This window comes from Engystomops pustulosus, chromosome 1 (genome assembly GCF_040894005.1).
Source record: "Engystomops pustulosus chromosome 1, aEngPut4.maternal, whole genome shotgun sequence".
In the NCBI taxonomy this organism is placed as follows: Eukaryota; Metazoa; Chordata; class Amphibia; order Anura; family Leptodactylidae; genus Engystomops; species Engystomops pustulosus.
Window position 1 is genome coordinate 237341180 of NC_092411.1, and position 21751 is coordinate 237362930.

General features: G+C 40.1%; 1 protein-coding gene across 1 annotated transcript in view; it reads left to right on the plus strand.

The window, feature by feature from the left end:
- The window catches only part of SLC10A7 (solute carrier family 10 member 7), a 107496-nt gene that overhangs the window by 1522 nt on the left and 84223 nt on the right, over positions 1 to 21751 (plus strand). The window contains exons 2-4 of the mRNA XM_072121752.1: positions 6303 to 6385; positions 12176 to 12312; positions 19568 to 19643. Coding sequence (XP_071977853.1) covers positions 6303 to 6385; positions 12176 to 12312; positions 19568 to 19643 — 296 coding nt within the window. The remainder of the gene's footprint in view (positions 1 to 6302; positions 6386 to 12175; positions 12313 to 19567; positions 19644 to 21751) is intronic.

A 21751-nucleotide genomic window follows, 5' to 3' on the forward strand; every position in this document is an offset into this window, starting at 1 on the left:
TGTGTGTGACCTGCCCATTGGCACCAGTGTGAATGTGTGTGACCTGCCCATTGGCACCAGTGTGAATGTGTGTGACCTGCCCATTGGCACCAGTGTGAATGTGTGTGACCTGCCCATTGGCACCAGTGTGAATGTGTGTGACCTGCCCATTGGCACCAGTGTGAATGTGTGTGACCTGCCCATTGGCACCAGTGTGAATGTGTGTGACCTGCCCATTGGCACCAGTGTGAATGTGTGTGACCTGCCCATTGGCACCAGTGTGAATGTGTGTGACCTGCCCATTGGCACCAGTGTGAATGTGTGTGACCTGCCCATTGGCACCAGTGTGAATGTGTGTGACCTGCCCATTGGCACCAGTGTGAATGTGTGTGACCTGCCCATTGGCACCAGTGTGAATGTGTGTGACCTGCCCATTGGCACCAGTGTGAATGTGTGTGACCTGCCCATTGGCACCAGTGTGAATGTGTGTGACCTGCCCATTGGCACCAGTGTGAATGTGTGTGACCTGCCCATTGGCACCAGTGTGAATGTGTGTGACCTGCCCATTGGCACCAGTGTGAATGTGTGTGACCTGCCCATTGGCACCAGTGTGAATGTGTGTGACCTGCCCATTGGCACCAGTGTGAATGTGTGTGACCTGCCCATTGGCACCAGTGTGAATGTGTGTGACCTGCCCATTGGCACCAATGTGAATGGATTCCACAGTAAATGGCACATTTTCCATCACGTATTTCCCAGGTATGTGCATACATAAAGGTTTTGTAAAGTGTGTGGGGGGAGTCAGGCCGTATATTGGTACTTCTTTATATGTATCGGATTTCATATGATACAGGTTTTTATCTGAAGGATAAAGTTATTTATTCACATGCCAGTTACATGAGTTTCTCTTCCTATAGTAGTGATACTAGAAGGGAATTACCTGATGCAGGCCGTGGAGGCATTTGCTGTCGTACATCAGCCCGTGTCTGCGCTTCATTACTACTTTACCGTTCTGTAAAATTTTAATAGTTTGTTTCACTTTGGAAGTCAGTAATACTGGATCAGAACATATTTTCCTCTACTTCTGTATCCACTACTGCTCACGTTACATGGTTTTGCTCCATTAATATTGATCCATTAATATTTATATTGAGAGAAATGATATAGAAGTCACAACTGACATAATCCACGGTATTTCCATTTATTGTGATCGTTGCTGCATTGGAGACAGCCTGAAGTATTTATCCTCCTTGTAGTAAATTATATGAGGAGGAGATGTAGCAGTATAATTATTACTATTATGTGCGCTCTTAGTTTAATAGCTGACATTATAGTGCCTACAGCTGGTTACTGTATGAAGGAATACCTGATGCGCTGAATGAATCTAGCTGCCATTATGAGCCATACTGAGGATCCTGTACCACTACACTACTCCAGGCTACAAGCCATTTCAGGAGGGGGCCACTGCTGTGGCTGAAGGTTCCAGTCCCTGTGACTGTATTACAGGATCTAGTCTGGTTCTCTGCCCTAATCCATTGTATACTAGAGATTGACCACAACCTGGACTCTCTGGACTCTGCTAATCCTGTCCTGCTGGAGTGAACAGGAATTCAGGAGGTTGTACATGGCATTGCCTCTCCAGGAATAGGGGATTATTCACCCTGTGGTTTGCCTCACTGCTACAAATGTAATCGTAGTTGCAAAACAGAGGATGCTTTGTTGTTAATACAAAGTAGAAACAGATTTGTGTCAGTGTATCTAGGGTCTTGTATCCTAATAATCTGAATGGTTCCTACTATAACTACATGCAGGGAACACATTACAGCTGGAAAGAATCAGTGCTTGTTCCTTTTTGCCTAAGGTATTTCAGCAGCGGATACCTGCCTTGACCCACTTCCTGACTGCCAACATGATGGGTTCAGCCTGGCATCCAGTTTTGCAAGTCGGCAGATCAAAAACAACTTGCTGGAATTACAATTTATCTGGTTTTGACAATCCATCGGATTAGGGGTACGGTCACATGTTGCAGTTAAAACTGTATTGTAATTAGTTATGAGGTGGTTTAAGGTGCAATTTCTTATTTTAACAAGTGAAAGACATCAAATCAACAGGTGAATGACATTTGTTTAGTAGGTTTCCTCTTCAAAATCAAATTCACCCGTTCAGTTCATGTCTTTCGCCTGTGAAATTAACAAAACTGCACCTAAAACCACCTCAAAGCTGATTGCGATGCAGTCGTAACTACAACGTGTGACCGCACCCTAGGCCCCTCATTTATACTTCACCAAAACTTACTACCCATTGGGTCCTGTGAACTCTTGTTGTAACCCTGAGGGTGCGGTCACACGTCGCGTTTAACGCATGCGTTTAAAAACGCATTGGAATAGTTGAAGAGTGATTTGCCTAATTAAACAGCTCTTAACACTTGTGTTTACAAAATGCATGCGTTAACCGCGATGTTAACACATGCGTTAACAATGCGTTAACGGTTTTGTTTTGTAAACACAGTTGTTAGCAGCTGTTTAATTAGGCAAATCACTCTCCAGCTATTGCAATGCGTTTTTAAACGCATGCGTTAAACGCGACGTGTGACCGCACCCTGACACTGGCTGGGTGGTTAGTGTCTGATCATGGTTTTTGGGAAGGGGGGGGCTGTTAGATGGTTGTGACACTATTGAGACCTTTAACATATGAGGCATTTGGAGAAACATTTGACTACTGACCTAGAAACATGGACTGATAACAGTGCTGGGGATGTGTCCATTCTTGCCAGAACCGTTGCATTGATTACTTGTCCCAGAACCACAAGCTGAATGTGATCTGAACAATTAAATTCATATTTTTAATATAACACAAAAAGCATGGCTCAAGGTACTATAGAACCGAAAATAGGGGCATCTGTGTAGCTTTATCGGAACATACCGAAAAGCTAGGTTATACTCCACTAGGTAGCAGTCCGATTGTTGGACCTAGCTTACAGCGGTCCGGCATATTCATGAGGGGGGCGGTCTGAGGAGGTGCTGACGGCAGCATGGAGCCTGGCAGTCACTACTCGTATCTGGTGTTGAAGTGATGCCCCCGGAGAGAAGCTGAAGAGGGGAGTGCCTCAAACCATCCCCTCATGAGTACGCCGGACCTCTAAGCTCTGTTCCAATAAAGCTACACATTTAACCATATGATAATTGGGGGAGGGCTAGGTAGCTGCTTACTTTAGTATGAATGATCTGAGAGGTCCTTTTTAAGGCAAAAGCAGGGAGTGGACAGTGAAATATAATTTTTTTCCCCTTTGGTCCAGAGAGAAGAATTGGGATTTACCAAGCCCTTCACCTTAGATATGCTGTATCTCATGTTGTCCGTAATTTTCTAAGACTGTTGCAGCTCTTTGTATTTGTAGGCTGGGGTCACAAGTTTGGTTTACAACGCGTTTACATTGGTTAATAGGGGCCTTTGGCTAGGACATAAGTGCTCAAATGTATGAATTGCCACTTATTTGCCGTTTCCTAACACATAAAATATGTAATAAAAAGTGATCTAAAGGTCGCACTGTCCCCAAAATGGTAGCAATGAAAACGTCAGCTTTTCCTGGAAAAAAATGACACCTTAGCCAACTCCATACATAGCCATACTCCTAAGTATGAAACAGTTTTATGGGCGCTGTCACGCGGGACGTTTATGGCTGCGTTTGTGCAAAATGCCAGCATCTCGTTCCCGACCGCAGGCAATTACATAGAAACACCGATGCGATCGGGCCGTGGCCCGCCCAGCCAAAACGCAACGCGGGACAGTGCCCTTTTAGTTTAGTTTTATGTAAGTTTTTCTAGTATCATAATAAAACAAAAGGACCCTTCTAAAATGACGCAACACAAAGCTGAGATCTGGTAAATGGTAGTAAGACTATTTGTTTGAAAAACAGAACATTTTGAATTTTGAAAATAGCACATTTTTCCAAATTTTTTATCAATTTCACTATTTTTCATAAATAAATGCTAAATATGTCAACAAAAATTTCCCACTAACTTGAAGTACAAAACGTTACGGAAAAACAAACTAAAAAACACTTGGGTAAGTTAAAGCCTTCTAAAGTTATAATCGGATAAAGTGACACGTGCTGGTTTTGAAATATAGGCCTTGGTCATCAAGACGCAAAATGAGCTTGGTCACTAAGGGGTTAAAATTCAGCTGCCCCATTGTTATTTTCCCCATTGTTATTTTCTTGGGAAAGATGGCTCGCTAGCAGCTGAAAACGGCAGGCCCAGGTCTTACACATCTAACATACAGTACTACAGCACATGCTCAAGATTTTCATATAGAAAATCTGCATGAAAATCTGTATTAAACTTTCTACAAATGTTTTTTTGGTGGATGTTTACGGGCAGTAATTGACTCGGTGAAGCAGATAATTACTGGTTTGATAAGTAATTTTAGCTAGTGGCCACTACTTGCACAGAAGTGAACATCCTATAGAAGGGAGAATAAAATGTAGATAAAGTCCTTCAGAGCTGCTGTGTGCCGGTGACTAGGTTTCCCCAGAGAGCTACGACATGACTAGATCCAGAAAACAATCCTAGCTGTCACTTTACACTGGGCTGAAGGACTCGCTGACCTGCATTGGGAGCTCTTCAAGTCTTATTTCAGCCGTGGTTATTTTTCTCTTCCTCGAGCATCAATACGACTCAGAAAATGTGTTGACAAATATTCAAATTGTTGTCTTCAACGGAGATGTCACCCCGTACATTGCTGAAGGCTGTAAACTTGTCCACAATCCGGCAAGAAATAACCAGGAGCAGGTCCGGTTTTCCTAGCAGTCATTTAAATGAGTAACCTGCCAGTAGTCCTCTCAGATCTGTCTGTGAAGTGTATCGTACTATAAAAGACTAGATAACATAATACATTAGAGGCTACAAAAGCTTCTTCTGTTAGTCAACATTTTATAATGCTTTTTTTTCTGGGAATGTTTCTATAAATTTCTTAAAAAAAAAAAAAAAAAAAATACAAGGTTTTATACCATTTCGCCAATGCACTCGACCATCCAGGGTGACTCCTGACAGAACAAGAAATGGATCAAGAGCATCATCTGCCATTCACTGGTTGAAACCATAAACAGTTCTTATCTTGTTTAAGAGACTCCCACCCAAGAGTGATGGGGAAACATAACATTTTATTATTTTCTTGATCTCCTATAAAGTCTTCTACACCAGTTTTGGATGTGGTAATAACTAGACTATGACGTTGAGACATGTGACTGCCCATGTGACTTGTTGCTTTTATGGACATTATTCTGATGTGCTGATACAGTATAAACTTTTTTCAGAGAACTGGCTGTGCTATCCCGAAGACTACATGCATGGGACTGTAAATGACCTCACAAACAGGCCCCATAGATTTGCATTATGCATATTCACAGTGGGGAGAGAAAGTGTCACCACACCATTACACTGGCAGGCATATATTTTGCACCGCTGCCAGTCGCTTCCAATGGACAACTGGGGGGAGCGGGTACCTGCCCCTTTCCCCCTGCTGATGTCTGCCAGCCATAATAGGCAGCAAACGATACCTAATTGTGAACCGTTTTGCACACTGGGTAGTGGCATGAAGTCTTATATCCAGGTCCGTGGAGTCTAAGTAGGTGACAATTTTGTTGGGGTCCAAATCAAAGTCGTGATAAAATGAACTAACTCCACAAACGTGTAATAAATTATAAGTAAGTAGTTAAGTATAAAAGTACTCGCCACTCCTGGGTCTTCTCCTGTGGGCACTCTGCTCTGGCTTCTGACCTCAGACACAGAGCCGTGTGCCAGATAAGGACCCCCCTGGAGAAGTGAGCACCTCTGAGCCGCCCTCACCACTATCCGTCCTCCAATGAATGCTTCAGTTATGTTACTTCAGATATGGAAGTTCTCATTGGACCCCAACTCATGGCTTGACAGCCTGCTTGTGGCGTGTCGGCCTGGCTTGTGCACCCCAGTTCCCCTTTTAGTTGAGATGAATGTGTGCTGCACTTTATGCACATGCTCAGGAGTGAAGTTTCACTGGGAAGGAATGCCGACATTTATCTCAGCACTACTAGAGCGACCAGGAAAACAGGACTGTGAAGTGTGATTCATGGAGTCGGTAACATTTTGGTGGAGCTGTAGTCTTGGCTTAATGACCATCTTCAGTAACTAGAATAGTATAGTAGAATTGTATACAATTACATTAGCATCAATGTCATTGGAAGTTCCTCTACCAATTTCATTAGTAAGTCAATGTTATTTAGAAGAGATTTGGAATGTATGCATCATACAATCTCAATTAAACCAACTTTGTATCTTCTTTTCTCTTAGGACCATTGAAGCCAGAAATCACAATAACCTACATTGCTGTGTCTGCTATTTTCTTCAACAGTGGACTGTCATTAAAAACAGAGGTAGAGTATATACACTTATTTTCTAAGGATATAATGGGTTCCTGGGTTAGCTCTATCGTATTTTGATAAAAATATATATTGTAATGTCAAATAAGATGCTGTGGGTTATGAATGCACAACAGATTCTTTATTATGTATGTGTGTTGTTATGGTCTGTTTTCCATATTCAAGTACCACTTAGATGTATCATTTTTTTCTTGTTTCGTTGACATATTATAGCAGCTTTTATATTGAGGAATTTCTTCTTTCTGCATTATGCAGTTACACATAGATAAATGTTAGATGCAGGTTCCATTTCTGGGACCACCTTGATCTCTACAAGAAACCACTTGGGCTATGCAGTCTCAATATTTTTTCACCTTTCCTTTGGGTTTGTTCACATCTGGACTGGACCCTCTTTCACCAATAGGTCATCTATCCTGACATGTGAACGTCTTGGTTGGAAGCCATTTCTTCAACTGGATATTTTGTAAAAAAAAAAAGTACCTGTGTGAAGATAGTTTTCCATAAATGTAGCCATGATGTCCCTTAAAACGAGATTGTTGTCCTTGGATGCGACCTCCTCTGCTGAAGGGATTGCACAGATGTCCGGGAGCTACAGTATGTCCCACAATTGTTCTGTGTTAAAGAACACCCAGTCCAAGTGGTCAGGCGCGTCCATAGCACGTCAGACCACTTCTGCCAAGGTGCAGGGGGTGGTCCTATCCAAGGACAGGAATCTTGTTTCTAAGGGCCAACAGGGCTTTATTTATGGGAAATTATTATTATTTTTTTTTAATAACAACCAATTAAAGAATGTGTATATACGTATGTCAGATTATTTAAATTAAATGTGAATCCTCAGATGGGAACACCCCTTTAAGTATCCCTGCCCATTCATTGCCGGCACAGTACATCTTGTACAATTCTCAGGCGACATGCATATAAAAGTTTGTCATTCTGGGTGTCGCTGCTGACGTGTAAGGTTGAGTTTCCAGGTGTTGTTTCCCATAGTGCTCATCAGGTGGAGACATTCTCACCATCAGCTTGTAGATCCTGTAGCTTATACACTAATTATTATATTGCTTAATTCAATTTACAGCATGTAATGCATTTCCCCACTGTGGATCAGAGCCATTAAATTCACCAGAGCATCTTATTGCAGATAGGCACCGTGTATGGGAATGTTAATGGGTCTGTATCCTACTACAGCTACAAATGAAGCTTGGAGACAAATTGCGTTTATTTATCTGAACATCTCAAGAGGATGGTTATTAAAGCACAGCAAAAACCTCCAAATCCTGCAAATGTAATTCATGTACCAACAGGGAAAATGCAGAATGGAAGACGGTATAATAGATGTCAAACAAGAACCAGTCTCAGAAATGAAAAGTTAAATATTTGTGCAAGAAATACATGCGTGTCTTTATTTCCACGGTATTCACTTGTTCTATTTCCCATGTTGTTTGTTTTAATATATCCTGAAAGCATTTTTATATCCTTGCATCCAGGAAATCTATATTTTGTTAGACACCATGGGGCCTCCACTTACACAGTCAGATTGGTGTAATGAAGGCATCATTTGTAGCTTGTGTCTTGTTCTACATAAATACATCAGGATGAGTTGCATCATATTTCCTGATTTATATGTGAAGCGCCCAGCTGCTTACACGTCTACTGCCCGTGCAGCTTTGTTTCTTGTTCTTTCCCTCGGAAACTGTATTGGTCTCGAGTGGATACAATCATATTTACCCCTGGGATATCCTCTAGCGATGGAACTTCATCCCAATTCTGTCTAGTGCCTCTCTCTTGTAGAGTAAAACATCTTTGGAACTACCACCCAAAATTGCATTAAAACATGGTCTTTTATGCAGATGGTCCTATAAAAGTTATATACAGGCAGTCCCCGGCTTACATACAAGATAGGGTCTGGAGGTTTGTTCTTAAGTTGAATTTGTATGTAAGTCGAAACTGTATATTTTATAATTGAAGTTCTAGACACATTTTTTTCTTTTGTCCCAATGACAATTGAAGTTTCAAAATTTTTGCTGTAATGGGACCAAGGATTATCAATAAAGCTTCATTACAGACACCTCACAGCTGATCATTGCAGTCTGGGACTATAGTAAAGCATCCAGAGAGCTTTACCAGAGGTCACAGTGGGCGGAGGGGTCCATCTGTAACTATGGGTTGTCTGTAAGTCGGGTGTCCTTAAGTAGGGGACCGCCTGTAATAACTTTTGCTTAGCTCAAAAAGTTATCTTTTTAGGAGAGGTTTTACTGTACCTGAGAGTACGAATTCACACGGCTGTGGTTGGTTCATGAGTGAGTACATGGGCATTGGCAATAGTTCATGTACTGAGGACGGGATAGAGTGATACAGTATATGATGCAAGGAGTCCCTGTAAAACAGCACTGGACAAAGCTCAGCGCATAATATATCAATATAATGTATGGAGTCCCCTCCTCTGCATTGTGGTCAGTCCATGTAATCCTACCAGTGTACAGTCTTTGATTCACGGACAAACCCTAATACAAAGAATACACAACTCTTACGCTTTATTTGTATGCAGACACATTGCTGCAGAGAATACCATTGACTAAGAATAGTATTAAAATGTAGTCATTGCCAACATGGGGCAGCAATGTCGGCAAAAATCGACAAAATAAGAGCATACAGAGGTAAATATTTGGGAAATAGGCCTGGGCTAATAACCAGGGAAAGGTACCAAGAATATATTGATCCAAGGGAACACACAGAAGGAATGGTCCTAGGAACGGGCGCCACACATTGAAACAGATGGGTAGCAAGACCTACAAGGAAATTCCTTATCACCAGGCACTAAGTGAGAGATCTGAGGACTTTATAGCCCATCCATAGCAGCTGCAAAGCAGGACAAGTAAGGATTAACCATTGGGTTGCCTTACAGCAGAGCATAGAGAATAATAAACAGAAGCTCACAGAAACATTTAAAGGACATCTACCACCAGGAAAAAAAAGACTGTATGCAAAGTGCTTCATCCTGGTGGTAGGTGACCTTTAAGGAACATTATTAGCGGCTTCTGCCTGACCCGTACCTTTTTAATGGAACTCTACCATCAAAATTAAGCATGGATAAACCAGCTTACATATAGATCCAGGAACTGTGACTGTGGCCATCTTCTCATATGTGTTATCCATGGCCTCCTTCCTTCTAAAAGCAACAAATTTATGTTAATGAGCCAAAAGGGCTCTAGGGAGACATCACAAGAGCCTCTCCATGCTGTAGCTTCACAGGCTTTTACACTGTGCAGGAGCATGTCTCCCCCATCCACCCAGGTCCATAAGCACTTCATTCAGCCTGCTGTAATCTCACACAGTTGGAGGGGAGAAATGCTCCTGCACAGTGTAACTGCATGTGAAGCTACAGTATGAAGGGACTCTTTTAACGCTATTCAGACTTATTAGCATAATTTTAAAAGTTGATTTTAGAAAAAAGGAGACAAAATAAAAGTTGTGGAGTTGATAAGCCAAACTTTTGACTCCGACTCCTCAATTTCCCCAAATTCAACTCCAGCTCCACAAAAATGAACTTTTCCTGGTCACTGTACCAGTGCTGAGATAAATTTGGGGAGCCCTTCCCAGTTCACTTTTCCTGTGATCTGTAGTGAAGGAGCTTCACTGCTGAACATGTACAAAAAGTGCAGCCGCTTTCATCTCGACTAAAACCCTAGAAATGAGCGTATCCATAACTAGGGGAAGTGATGATTGGTGCAGAAGGCTGGGTAGTGGTGAGTAGAGTTGAGAAGTCCTCACCGCTCCCTGGTCCTCTCTTATTACTCCACTCTGTATCCTGACTCCTGACACTGGTTGTATTCGTTGGGTTGAGGACACAGACCAGAGTGGTGCATGTAAGAGAGAAGAAGCTGCAGCATGGTGCAAGTAAAGGATTTATTTATTGTTCTTGTCTGCCATGGGGTATTATTAGTCCATTAGTTGTATTCTCTGGCGGTCTCTCATGTGTTATCTAGGATGTTGGTTACCACTGCTCCTCTTAGTAATATGACAATGTGACCCTTGAACCAATAAATGTTGTTCACCCCTGGCCTACATTTTTAGATCAGAAATAGACATTTAAGGAAAAATTCATAATTTTTAAAATAATTTTTTGTATGTTTGTGAAGTCTGAGTCGGTCCATTTAATAACGACTCCTCTGACTCGGACTCCAAAACTCTGATTACCACAGTCAATGTGCCTGGATCTATGAGTAAGTGCCCCTGGTTTATCCATGCTTGTTATTGATGGTAGATTTGGTCATGGGGTGTGACCAAAATTAAACTACACATACTTGCCTTATGTCCCCTTCATCTTGATCCCAGCGTTGGTCTCTTCTACTCTTGACACTTGCTGAAAAGAAACTTATTAAAAGCAGGCCGGATTGCAGGGACGCAATTTCAGGCGCTCCAGGCTGTTAATTATTCACGCCTCTTGCCCCCTCCCTCCAGCATCAGAGATGGAGGTGACTTCACGCGAATTCACTTCACGTGAATTCATGCCTTCTTCTTGATGGACACCTTCTTCTCCTGTGTTGCAGAGGGAGGTGATGTCACACAGGAGGTGTGAATAATTAGCATCCTGGAGCACCGGACAATGTGTCCCAGCACTCTGCCATGCTTTTTAGAAGTCTTTTTTTCAGGCAATCCCGGCATGTTAATCTTGGAGAAGACAAGCGCTGGGATGAAGGTGAAGAGGACAATAGGTGAGTATGTTTAGCTTTATTTTGGTTAGATGGTAGATTTCCTTTAACCCTTATCTTTATCATAACTTCATGTAACCTTCTGAAGTCATGAATATTTGAGGATGGCTAATGCCAAACATACCCCTTGATGACATCTGCAGTGACATAAATAGTGTTGTTTTTGATGCAGAATTTATAGTGTTATTGGTGGGGTTTACATTGTAAACGGTGAAGTCCATGGTAAATACCTGTAACATTCTGTATACATTCTGAATATGTTTCAAGGTTGGAATAAGGAAAACATTGCTACCAGTGGAGCATCGGTGGCTGTAAGTTTCTACAGGCATGCAAGTTGGCCTTTATTGGCAAAGTCTCTGTAAGGAAGAGCTTTTACTTGACTGATTTTGTATACTGATCTCTGCAGCATGGGTCTGTTTATGTGCAGGTTCCGCAGATCTCTGTCTGCATTACAGATAAACCAACAGTATTCGCTTTGCCCATCTGCTGTGCAGAGAATTACTTAGCATATACCATGTGGTAACTGTATATTCACTAGGGTATAGAAGTATTGATTTTACAGCAGATCAACTAGTTAATAAGAAACATCTGCTGTTATGTATACATTACCGTGTTCTGCAATGTGATTCCAATTCTGTTAAATGGAGACAAGATTTGTCGCATAGGATCAGGCTTTGATTTAATTCCTTGTCTGTATCACATACATAAAACGTTATGAGTATGTCCTAATCTAATGACTTTAAGGTGGATTCAGTTTCAGTAGAAATACTATATGTGAGGATTACACACAAGATTACAAGACTTTTATTCTGCTACTTGTAGTTAGATAAAGTTGTTTGACATATTAATTCTCATCAGTTATTTAGAGTTCTTAAATTTAAGTTTTTTAGCGTATGCAAGAGCAAATCGTTATTGCTTTAAGAACTGAGGTTTGAGCATTGAATTAATTTTTTTATGATGCAAGTGAAAGAAAATTCTTTAGAAATGGCTTTTTTAAAATACATTTACTTCTTTTTTTTTTTTTTTTTTAAATAGTAGAGTATTCTCAAATAATATCAGACTGTTTTCTTTCCAGGAACTCACCAGTGCTCTGATGCATGTGAAGCTTCACCTCTTTGTCCAGGTGTTTACACTCGTCTTCTTCCCAACAGCAATATGGTTCTTCCTTCAAGTGCTGTCACTTACGCCGATTAATGAATGGCTACTAAAAGGGTATGTTATGCATCATACAGCACATTTACAGATTGTATTATTTCAGATTTACCTATTGTAACAATAAACATTAACAACTTTGCGATCTAAATAGTTTGTTCCAAAGGTGTCCTCAAACACACCCATTGGTTTTATCTGCGGTCACCCAGTAAGAGATCCTTATGACTCTTGCATACACTTAAACCAAGGTCAGTTAACTATATATAATATAAGTACACTTACCTGGGTCTGCGCTCAGGTTAAAGTTCAATCCTATCTCCAACAATAAATGTGTAGTCTTTGTAACTCTGTAGATCTGTCCTTTAATCCGTACTTGTAAGATTCCCAAATTTATTAAGGCTGCATTCACATGTTGCTTTTTGTTTGTGTTAACATATGCGTTTTCAAACACATCGGAGCAGCTGTGAAGAGGAGATTTGCCCGATTACATTGCTTTCAACATTGCGTTTACAATGTTAGCTGCTCTGATGTGTTTGAAAACGCATGCGTTAACGGAACGTGTGAATGCAGCCTAAGACTTCAGACTTCTCTTTAATATGATGCCAAACAAATGGTTTTACATGCTGTGGAGCACAAGTGATGCTGTCTCTTTACCCTTTAAGGGTGACTTGTCGTGGGCTAGCTTCTGCACTTTTCAGCTCAGTTGCATAGGACTTTGGAGGAATTTTTCTTTATAGCTAAATGATGGCGATGTAAAATAAATCATGGAATTCTATAAAAGATATTGATGACTTCCTGAGCGGGATTTTAGTTAATGGTGGTGTAGAAGCTGGGGACAGAGTGTCTTTAACCCCTTTCCGACATGTGACTTGGTTTGTCACATGTTGACTGCGAGTGAACGGAGAGGGCTGTAATATGCAGCAAACACTAACCGGCAACACCCCTATTGCTCCCCGTGGCGTTATAGGGGAGCGGCGTTCTGTTACCATGGCAACCTCGGTAGCCGGAGACTACATGAAGAAGGGACACATCTCCCCACAGGAAAACTATACCACTAAGAATAAAATTTATGTAAATGAGAATTGATTCAAATCTCTATAATTGTGCTTTATTATTAGCTGTGTATCATGAAGTTCACACAAATGACTGTTTTCTGCTGCTGTTATTAGGGACTTTTCATTTTCTATTATAGAATACTAGACTTTAATGATAATAATGCATTGTAACCCAAAACCTCTTTTTTTTATTCACAAAAGCCGTGTAACTACAGCTCCAAAGATACTATTATGGAAACTTTAAAAGCTTTCGCTTATTCTTTGTCTATACGGGTTTATAAAAAGAAAAAATTCAGGCAGATTTACTTGGATAAAAATGACTTTGGAGATGTATGTGCTTTAGCTGTGCACCCAGAGTGAAATATTTAAGAGTCTTGGAATTGCTTATGTATCTGACTTATGATAATTTTCTGTGGCTAGATGACGAGGAGGAAGGATTAAGATGTCAAGAGAAATTAAGCTAAACACATCAGCCAATCAGTTGCATTCATCACGCCGAGCGTGAAACCTTCTTATATTTAAATGGGATCGTCTCATGTGTGACACGGAGCTCTTCGTTAAGCGCTAATAAGTGTCCTTTATTCCCATTCCACCGCAGACATCCAGTCTTCCCTTCTGCTGTCCCCATGTCAAGAATACTTTCCAAATTGGCCCCTTATAATCACTTCAAGTGCTTAATGTGTTTCAGGTTTTAAACTGGTAACCCCCCTTAGGACTTGGTAGAATGGATGAATATAGCAAGTGATCATGGAAGAAATTCAATACTTCCACTCAAGAAAAGAGAGAACTAAGGGGCCAGCTCCCAAAGACGTAACCACGCTTTAAATTATTCTGGTTCATTTATATTTCCCAATATTAGAAGGAAACTTTTAATATTGTTGAAATATATAAAAATACCAAAATCCAGCAGCCGACTTGCCGGCCCACCCGTCTTGCCTCCCCGCCCGTCCATCTTGCCTGCCTAAACCTGTCACTTCATAAAATGATTTTTCTACCAACTGAAAATAGGAAGAAATGTTAAAGGAAACTTGCCACCAGAAAATAATACATTTTTAAAAATTTCGGACTTACATTTTGTCAGCTTTTTTGTTGTTTTTTTTACTTGCTCATGTTACCTGTTTTGTCTGTTTATTTAACAAAAACCCCTCAAATTTCTGCAGTACCCTAATATGCCATTTGAATCCATTTGAATGAATACTACTTTCTATTGTGTAGGAGATTTCTTTACAGCCACCACCCGCATATCCGTAATTGATGATCAGATATAGTATATGTAGGTTACATACAGAATTCACCTTTCACAGTAGGTGATGGTCACAGCTTATTAACTCCTCTCTCTGAACAATGACCTTTGCACAAGTTTCAAACTCCCAGTGGGGACCACTCATGCCAAAAGAGCTAAGGATCCACTTGGTGGTGAACGTTGGAATTACAGAATGTTTAGAATTCTGCTAAATATTGATTCTAAATTTAAAAAGAACATCAAATAATCTTAAGAACTAAAAATATTTTGTTCATTTTCTTATTACACATTCCCTATAACATTCCCTATGATGCCTTTAAAGCTTTTCTCTTAGTGTTTCTTCAGTAAGCATTTTTCCTGTTTAATGTGCTTTGCTGTTTTGAGGGTTCGGCCACATCCCATAAAGGTTGAAAAACATCATCTCCCTTCCAAAAACAGCTTCTCTCCTTACCATGGATTGTGTGTGGTTTTGCAACTAATCTCCATTCATCTCTGTACAGCTGAGCTGCAATACCTGCACAAACCATGGTCAGGTGTGGCCTGACCTAAAGGGGGGGGGGGGTCTGAAAAATGGTAAAGAAAAGTAAAAAATATGTAAAAACCCTAAAAATTTAAATCTCTCCTTTTCCCTCGAACTGATCCAAAAATAAACAGTAAAAATCATAAATCATTTTGGGGATCTCCGCATCACAAAATTCTTGATCTAAAAAAAATACAGTAACAGTTATTCCCGGTGTTTAACCCCATTATGGGAAATAGTGCCCAAATGTCTGAAATGCCACTTTTTTGCCATTTTGCAACATATATAAAATGTTATAAAAAGTGACCAAAAGGTCGTACAGTCCTTAAAGGACATCTACCATCAGGATTATGGATTATAAACCAAGTACACTTACATGCAGGTGTGTGCCCCCTTTGTCAGGATCAGCTCTTCTTTAAGCTTTTTATGTCTTAAGGAAATAAGGCTTCAAAATGAGCCTGAGGGGCTCCACGTTCCATAGAAGTTAATGGAGGCTGGTGCCCCTCAAGCTCATTTGCATAGCTTTTAAAGCGTATTTTCTTAAAAAACAAGGGCATAAGAAGTTAAAAAAAAGAGCACATCCTGATAAAGGGGGCACACACCAGCATGTAGGTGTATTTGGTTTATAATCCATGGTCCTAATGGTAGATTTCCTTTAAAATAATAGAAATTAAAAAGTCCTCTCATCTAGCAAAAAATGACACCCCAAACAGCTCCATACACAAATTATGAAAAAGTTATTAGCGCCAGAAGAATACATAGAATTTTTAAATTTTTTTTTGTACAGAAGCTGTTAATCAAATCTGATGTTTGTTTCCTTATTTTTATCATACGTGCGTTGGAAGAGAGCTTGTCTAATACGGAGTATATCCCAAACTCTATATTTAAAATTACAAACTTGGGGGTCTTGTACACAGGAAAATACGGTACATTTTTCACAGTCCTGCTGCTATTAACTACGCACATAAAGGGTATGGTAACACAGGTTTCCGGGACCAATACCCAGCACTGTCTGTAGCTTTGTATGATCAAAACTGCTGGTACCCTCCATTTTTAAAGGGATTTTCCCACTAATTCAATTTGGGCCCTATCCACCAGTCATTTTCGTGATTTGTGGGAAAACCTGTTTAAAGTAATTTTCAAGCTCTATTTGAAATGTTCTTATTGGTCCTGGCACATTGATGGCTAGGGCATAATCTATCCCCAGCACTGCCCAGTTACACTGCATATTCATGGGACAATACCTTAAAAAATTATTTTAACAGAAAATATTTAGCAAAAGAAAAAAAAAAACAAAAAACAAAAAACAATGAAGAAAATCTCCTCTTTGAACCTTAAGAAATCGGAGAGCAAGTGTCTTTCTTCCTATACCTTTGACTGGGGCAGTAGATTTGTTGTCTTTTTGCATATTTCTATTGGTGCCAAGCAATCAAGATCCACATACATGGAAGTGATTTTCCTATAGTAGTCCGCTTTACAGTCACAGAATGAAAACCTCGTATTTCTGCATAATTTTAAGATGGAAAACAAAAGAAGGCAAGTCTGAAAGGTTAAGGCGCACTGCTGAAAAACAAAAATCTGATTTACTCCAAACTGAATCTGCACAAAATCTTTATTGCATCACTTGTGTAATACATCATCAAAATTAAATTTTGGATTCTACATCTACGCCTACCAGCACATGACTGTACAATAGATCATTTTTCAACTCAACTTTTTTTTTTTTTTTGTATTGCCATAGCTTGCAATGTGCTGCAGTCTCCCTTAGCACAAATGATTATGAACGCTGCTCAATTTCTCCCTAAGGGAGCTATATATTCAATGCTGTTTAGGTAGAAGAGAGAATAGGGATTGTGGTCAGCACAATTAGCAATTTCTCTAGTACTCGGGGGCACTTTTTTGTGTATTGGTTACAAAAAGTAAAAGAAATTGATTTAAGTCAATTAAGAAAACAGGGATACGGCTGTGGCTCTTGCGGCTGTCTCGTGGCTCTGTTTATTTCTCCTGCACATGGCTGAGGATTCCTAAGCACTGGGGGAGATTTATCAGAAGTGTCTGAGGTAGAACTGTTCTAACAGCTGTGGGAAAATAAAAGCTGAGCTCTGATTGGTTGCCATGAGCAACTAGAACAGTTCTGCTCTTCTGACACTTCTGATGAATTTCCCCCACTGTCTGAAGTTGGTTCCCCTGTGAAAAAACTCAGAGCTGGCCCTATAATTGGCCGTGTTTGTGGCTCTGCTCTCCCATACAAGTCTTTAGGCCTGTGAAAAGTATAGATGACATACCCTGTGTCAACGTAATTCAAAAGGGATTGGTTAGCACAGCCATATGTAGTCAAGGAAGCCTAGTGCAATTAGGTATACTTATAAAGCAGACTAGGCAAAAGAATTGCACAAAAGCGGCTACAAATAACATAAATCACAAGATACATAGAATTTTATTTAATCATGATATTCAAGAACAGACCATAAACAGACATGCGGTACATTTAAAACCATCTAAAAAAATAATAATGTACACGGAATCCACAAGCGGAGACCAAGGTGGGGGGTCAACCACATTCCACCTCTATCCAGACAATAAATAAAGTCGGTGAACCTCCTTTAAAGTATCCAAAAATGTAAGGTTCATGGTAGATAATAATAAACAACTAGAAAATCCTATAAAGCCCTCGATACCAGTCCTATGGGAGTACTCACCAAGGTGAGTTCTTAATTGCACTTGGCCCAATATGAAACAGCAAATAAATAAGTAATCAAAAAAAGAGTCAAGATCAAGAAGTAAATGCATCACATACAATAACAAAGTGCTAGTGCTCTAGTGCAAAGTTCAGTAAAAAAAACATGAAAAACTACTACAAAAGGTGCTGATAAGAAAGACGTGCAAAAAGCGCCAAATACTCCAAATCTCAGAGTATGAAAAATAGGCCAAGGGCAGGAACTGCTATAGAGCTGGTATGTAGACAAAGAGGAGGCAGGAGACAGGAGGTGGAGAGCTCCCCATGCGTATCGCAGGGGTAAGATACCCTGTGTCAACGTGCGCTGTCCGTATTTGCAGGTCAGTCGGGCTGGGTAACCTAATCATGTGACATTCCTAGGGGTTGGGACCAGGTACTGATATAATTTGCCAGCCTTCCGCTTATTTTGCAGACTGCAAAAAAAGATTATACACAGTCTGGACATGGACCTACGGCAGAGACGCTGGAAAATACTACTAAAACAGTCAATACAGCCAAATAAAATCAATGGTCTTGTGCAGGAGGCCTGGTTTTTGCACCGTGGATTTAGGATCTGATTTTGAAAACTTTTTTTTTTTTTTTGTCTGCCTTGACATCTGATTCAAAACGGTCCCTTCTTTCGGTGGCAGAAAAACAAGGTTGAGCCTCTGCATCAAATCTTCTTACAATAGCGCTTTACCCATGTGCAGTAAAAAAGAAAAACTCAGATAGCAATCCAAGTCCTATTAGACGATTTGTAAAGTCGGCGCCTGCAGCTCCAGGTTCAAGTGCTCGAACCCCAAAACGAATACCATCAATGGAGGAAACCACAGGACCTGGGAAATTAGATTCCAAAAATCTTTATTTTCATCCAGGCATAAAAAAAAATGACATTTCGATTCATCACAAATGCTTGATAAAGATTTATGGTGAATCAAAACGTAGTGTTTTTTATGCCTGGATGAAAATAAAATTTCCTGGGTGCTTTACCCATGTGCAGCCTCATGCCCCAGTTAAGGCAGCGCTTTTGCCTATGAAACTAGGTTATTGCACGTATGTTTCTTCTCGATTCTGACTTGTTATGAAAAAAAAAAAAGGGAAGCAGATTTATGGCACCCCATGCTAATTGACAGGATCATCTTGCCCTAGACGACCCCTTTTATGTTGTAGTTAGATTTGGTACTCTTTTTACCCTTCTTAGCCCTGTTTACCTCTTCCCTCCAGCATGGTACATTCTGTTGGTTAGAGTGGAGGGCCGCATATAGATGGTATGTAACCACTGAAATCTATCCCATGACATGTTATTTTATACATTCCCATATTTATTTTTATTATAATATCCTTATGTACAATAACACAAACATCTTTTTATGTATTTTCTGTGTTGAATAAGTACACTGCTCAAAAAACATTAAAGGGAACACTGAGCTGAATGTTCTGTACAAAGTTGAATGTGCTGACAACAAAATCACAAAAAAAATCATCAATGGAAATTATATTTGTTAAGCTATGGAGGCCTGGATTTGGATTCGCACACAAAATTAAAGTGTAAAAACACACTGCAGGCTGATCCATCTTTGATGTCTGTAAAAGAAGATAAAATGAGGCCAAGTATTATGTGTGGCCTCCACGTGCCTGTATGACCTCCCTACAACGTCTCGATGAGGTTCAGTGAGAATATTTCATTCATTCAGATCTAGGATGTGTTGTTTGAGTGTTCCCTTTATTTTTTGAGCAGTGCATTTAATTTCCTTTATCTAACTGGAGTTGTTTTGTTGCAGTCTACAGACAGTGAGCTGTATGCCCCCGCCAGTATCTTCAGCAGTCATTTTGACCAAAGCGGTTGGTGGTAATGAGGTAAGTGGGTTAAATATATATATTTTTCTCTTATACTATCCACTATCCCATGATATCAGATTCTTGTTTTATCTTATGTGAAATGCATATTAAGTGAAATTCAGTCGGTCTTTTAAAGAAGAACAGTTTTTTATATTATGTATTCCTTTATTATTCTCCCGCCTAGTTATTTTTTTCCATCTGATAATTCCTGAGGTTTATCTCCAAGAGATGATTTTTCACTACCTGTTTGGACTGTACCATGCAGGCTTTCCATGGGGGAAAACAAACTTCTTACTTTAAAGAAACCTACCACTGTATCCCGGCCGAAATGACATCCTCACACCACCCTCTGGGCTCTTAACCACTGTCCCTAAACAAAATATGTCCTGGGATCAGTGGTGAGGAGGTCATTTCGGCCAGGATCAAGTGGTAGGTTTCCTTTAATGAATGGGGATGAATTAGATTACTTCTCAAATACCTTATCCAAATACTTCGTCTCTTTATTTAAAAAAAAAAATATAGAGGAAAAGATATTTACACTGACATTTGCCAAACTTAGATGCTAGGTTTTTTATCTGTCCATGTGATGGTATGCTAATGCAAGATGAGGTCAATTATAGGATATGCCTTAATTGTTAGGTGCTGGATAGGTCCCATATTCTTCTCCTTCAACTCCTTGCTTGTTTATCCATGGCAATTTTGCAGCTTGTTAATGAAGAGTAATACAGTGGAAAAAGTAGCAGTCTTTATCCATTGCAGCACCTCCCTCTCCCATGCTGGAACAGACTCCCCTCGTTCACGTAAAGACTCCCCTCGTCTTTTAGAGCCGGCTTGTTTGCAAACACAAGATGGCTTCCCTGACCTTAAAGGGGTATTCTCGTCTGGGCATTCACATTCAGTTTCATTAATCTGCCATATGTAAACATTTTTTCAATTAGATGTTATTAAAAAAAAAGGTTCCTGTGTGAAGATAATTTCTCATAAATGTAACCATGTTGTCCCTTAGAAACGAGAAAGCTTCCTCGGATACGGCCACCTCTGCTGGAGTGGGTGCACAAAGAAACAAGAGGTTACTGTATATGAAATATCCGGTAGTTACTACATGTCGCAAAGCCGTCCTGTGGTAATGATTGCTGAATCCTGGTGGTCCGGCAGGACTTTATAACGCAAGTCTGGCCACCGCTGCCAGAGAGTGACGTGGTCGTATCCGAGGAAGCTATCTGGTTTCTAAGGGACAACATGACTCCATTTATGAGAAATTATCTTCACACAGGAACATTTTTTTTTATTTACATCCAATGGAAGAAATGTTTACATATGGTAAATGAATTTAATTAAATGTAAATGCCCAGATGGGAATACCCCTTCAAGTCAGAAGTTACAGGGTTGTATCGAGGGGCAACTGAAATTACACTGATAGAGACAGGTTGCACTTCTATGAAATGATGTATTTTTGTTAATAACCACAAATTAGAGAATGTGTTATTTTGTTATCATGAGTACATTTAAGGAACTTGTCTTTGTGGGAATAAAAACACACGACTTGCAGACAATCCCTAGTTACAAACGGAACTCTGGTAATTGGTAACTTACAGTACTTTAGTCCCAGGCTACAATGACGTCTGTAACCATTATCAAAGGTGTCTGCAATTAAGCTTTATTGTTAATCCTGGTTCTTACGACAACCGAAGAATTTTAAAATTCAATTGTCCCGGAGACCAACAAAGTTTTGGATGGGGTTGTAATTATAAAATATACAGTTCTGACTTACAAAGAAATTCAACTTGAGAACAAACCTGCAGAACCTATCCTGTACGTAACCCGGGGACTGCCTGTATATAATACATAGTCTATAAAATAGTTATATGATGTAGCAAGGAGCCTTGTAATCCACAGCAGTCTCCTGCCTTCTAGTGATATCTCTGTAGCACAAAACTAATTGCGCTTTTCTGTGATTTCTATGACAATTAACACTTTAGGGCAGAAAGTAATCGTAACAAGCAAGAAATGTTCTACAAATTTGTCCGTATTCCGTTTGATGGGAATTATTTAGATTTTTCTCAAAGCTAATGGAATAATGAAGCGCTGCTGATCACCGGCTACTCTGTACAGCCGAGAGGCACGAC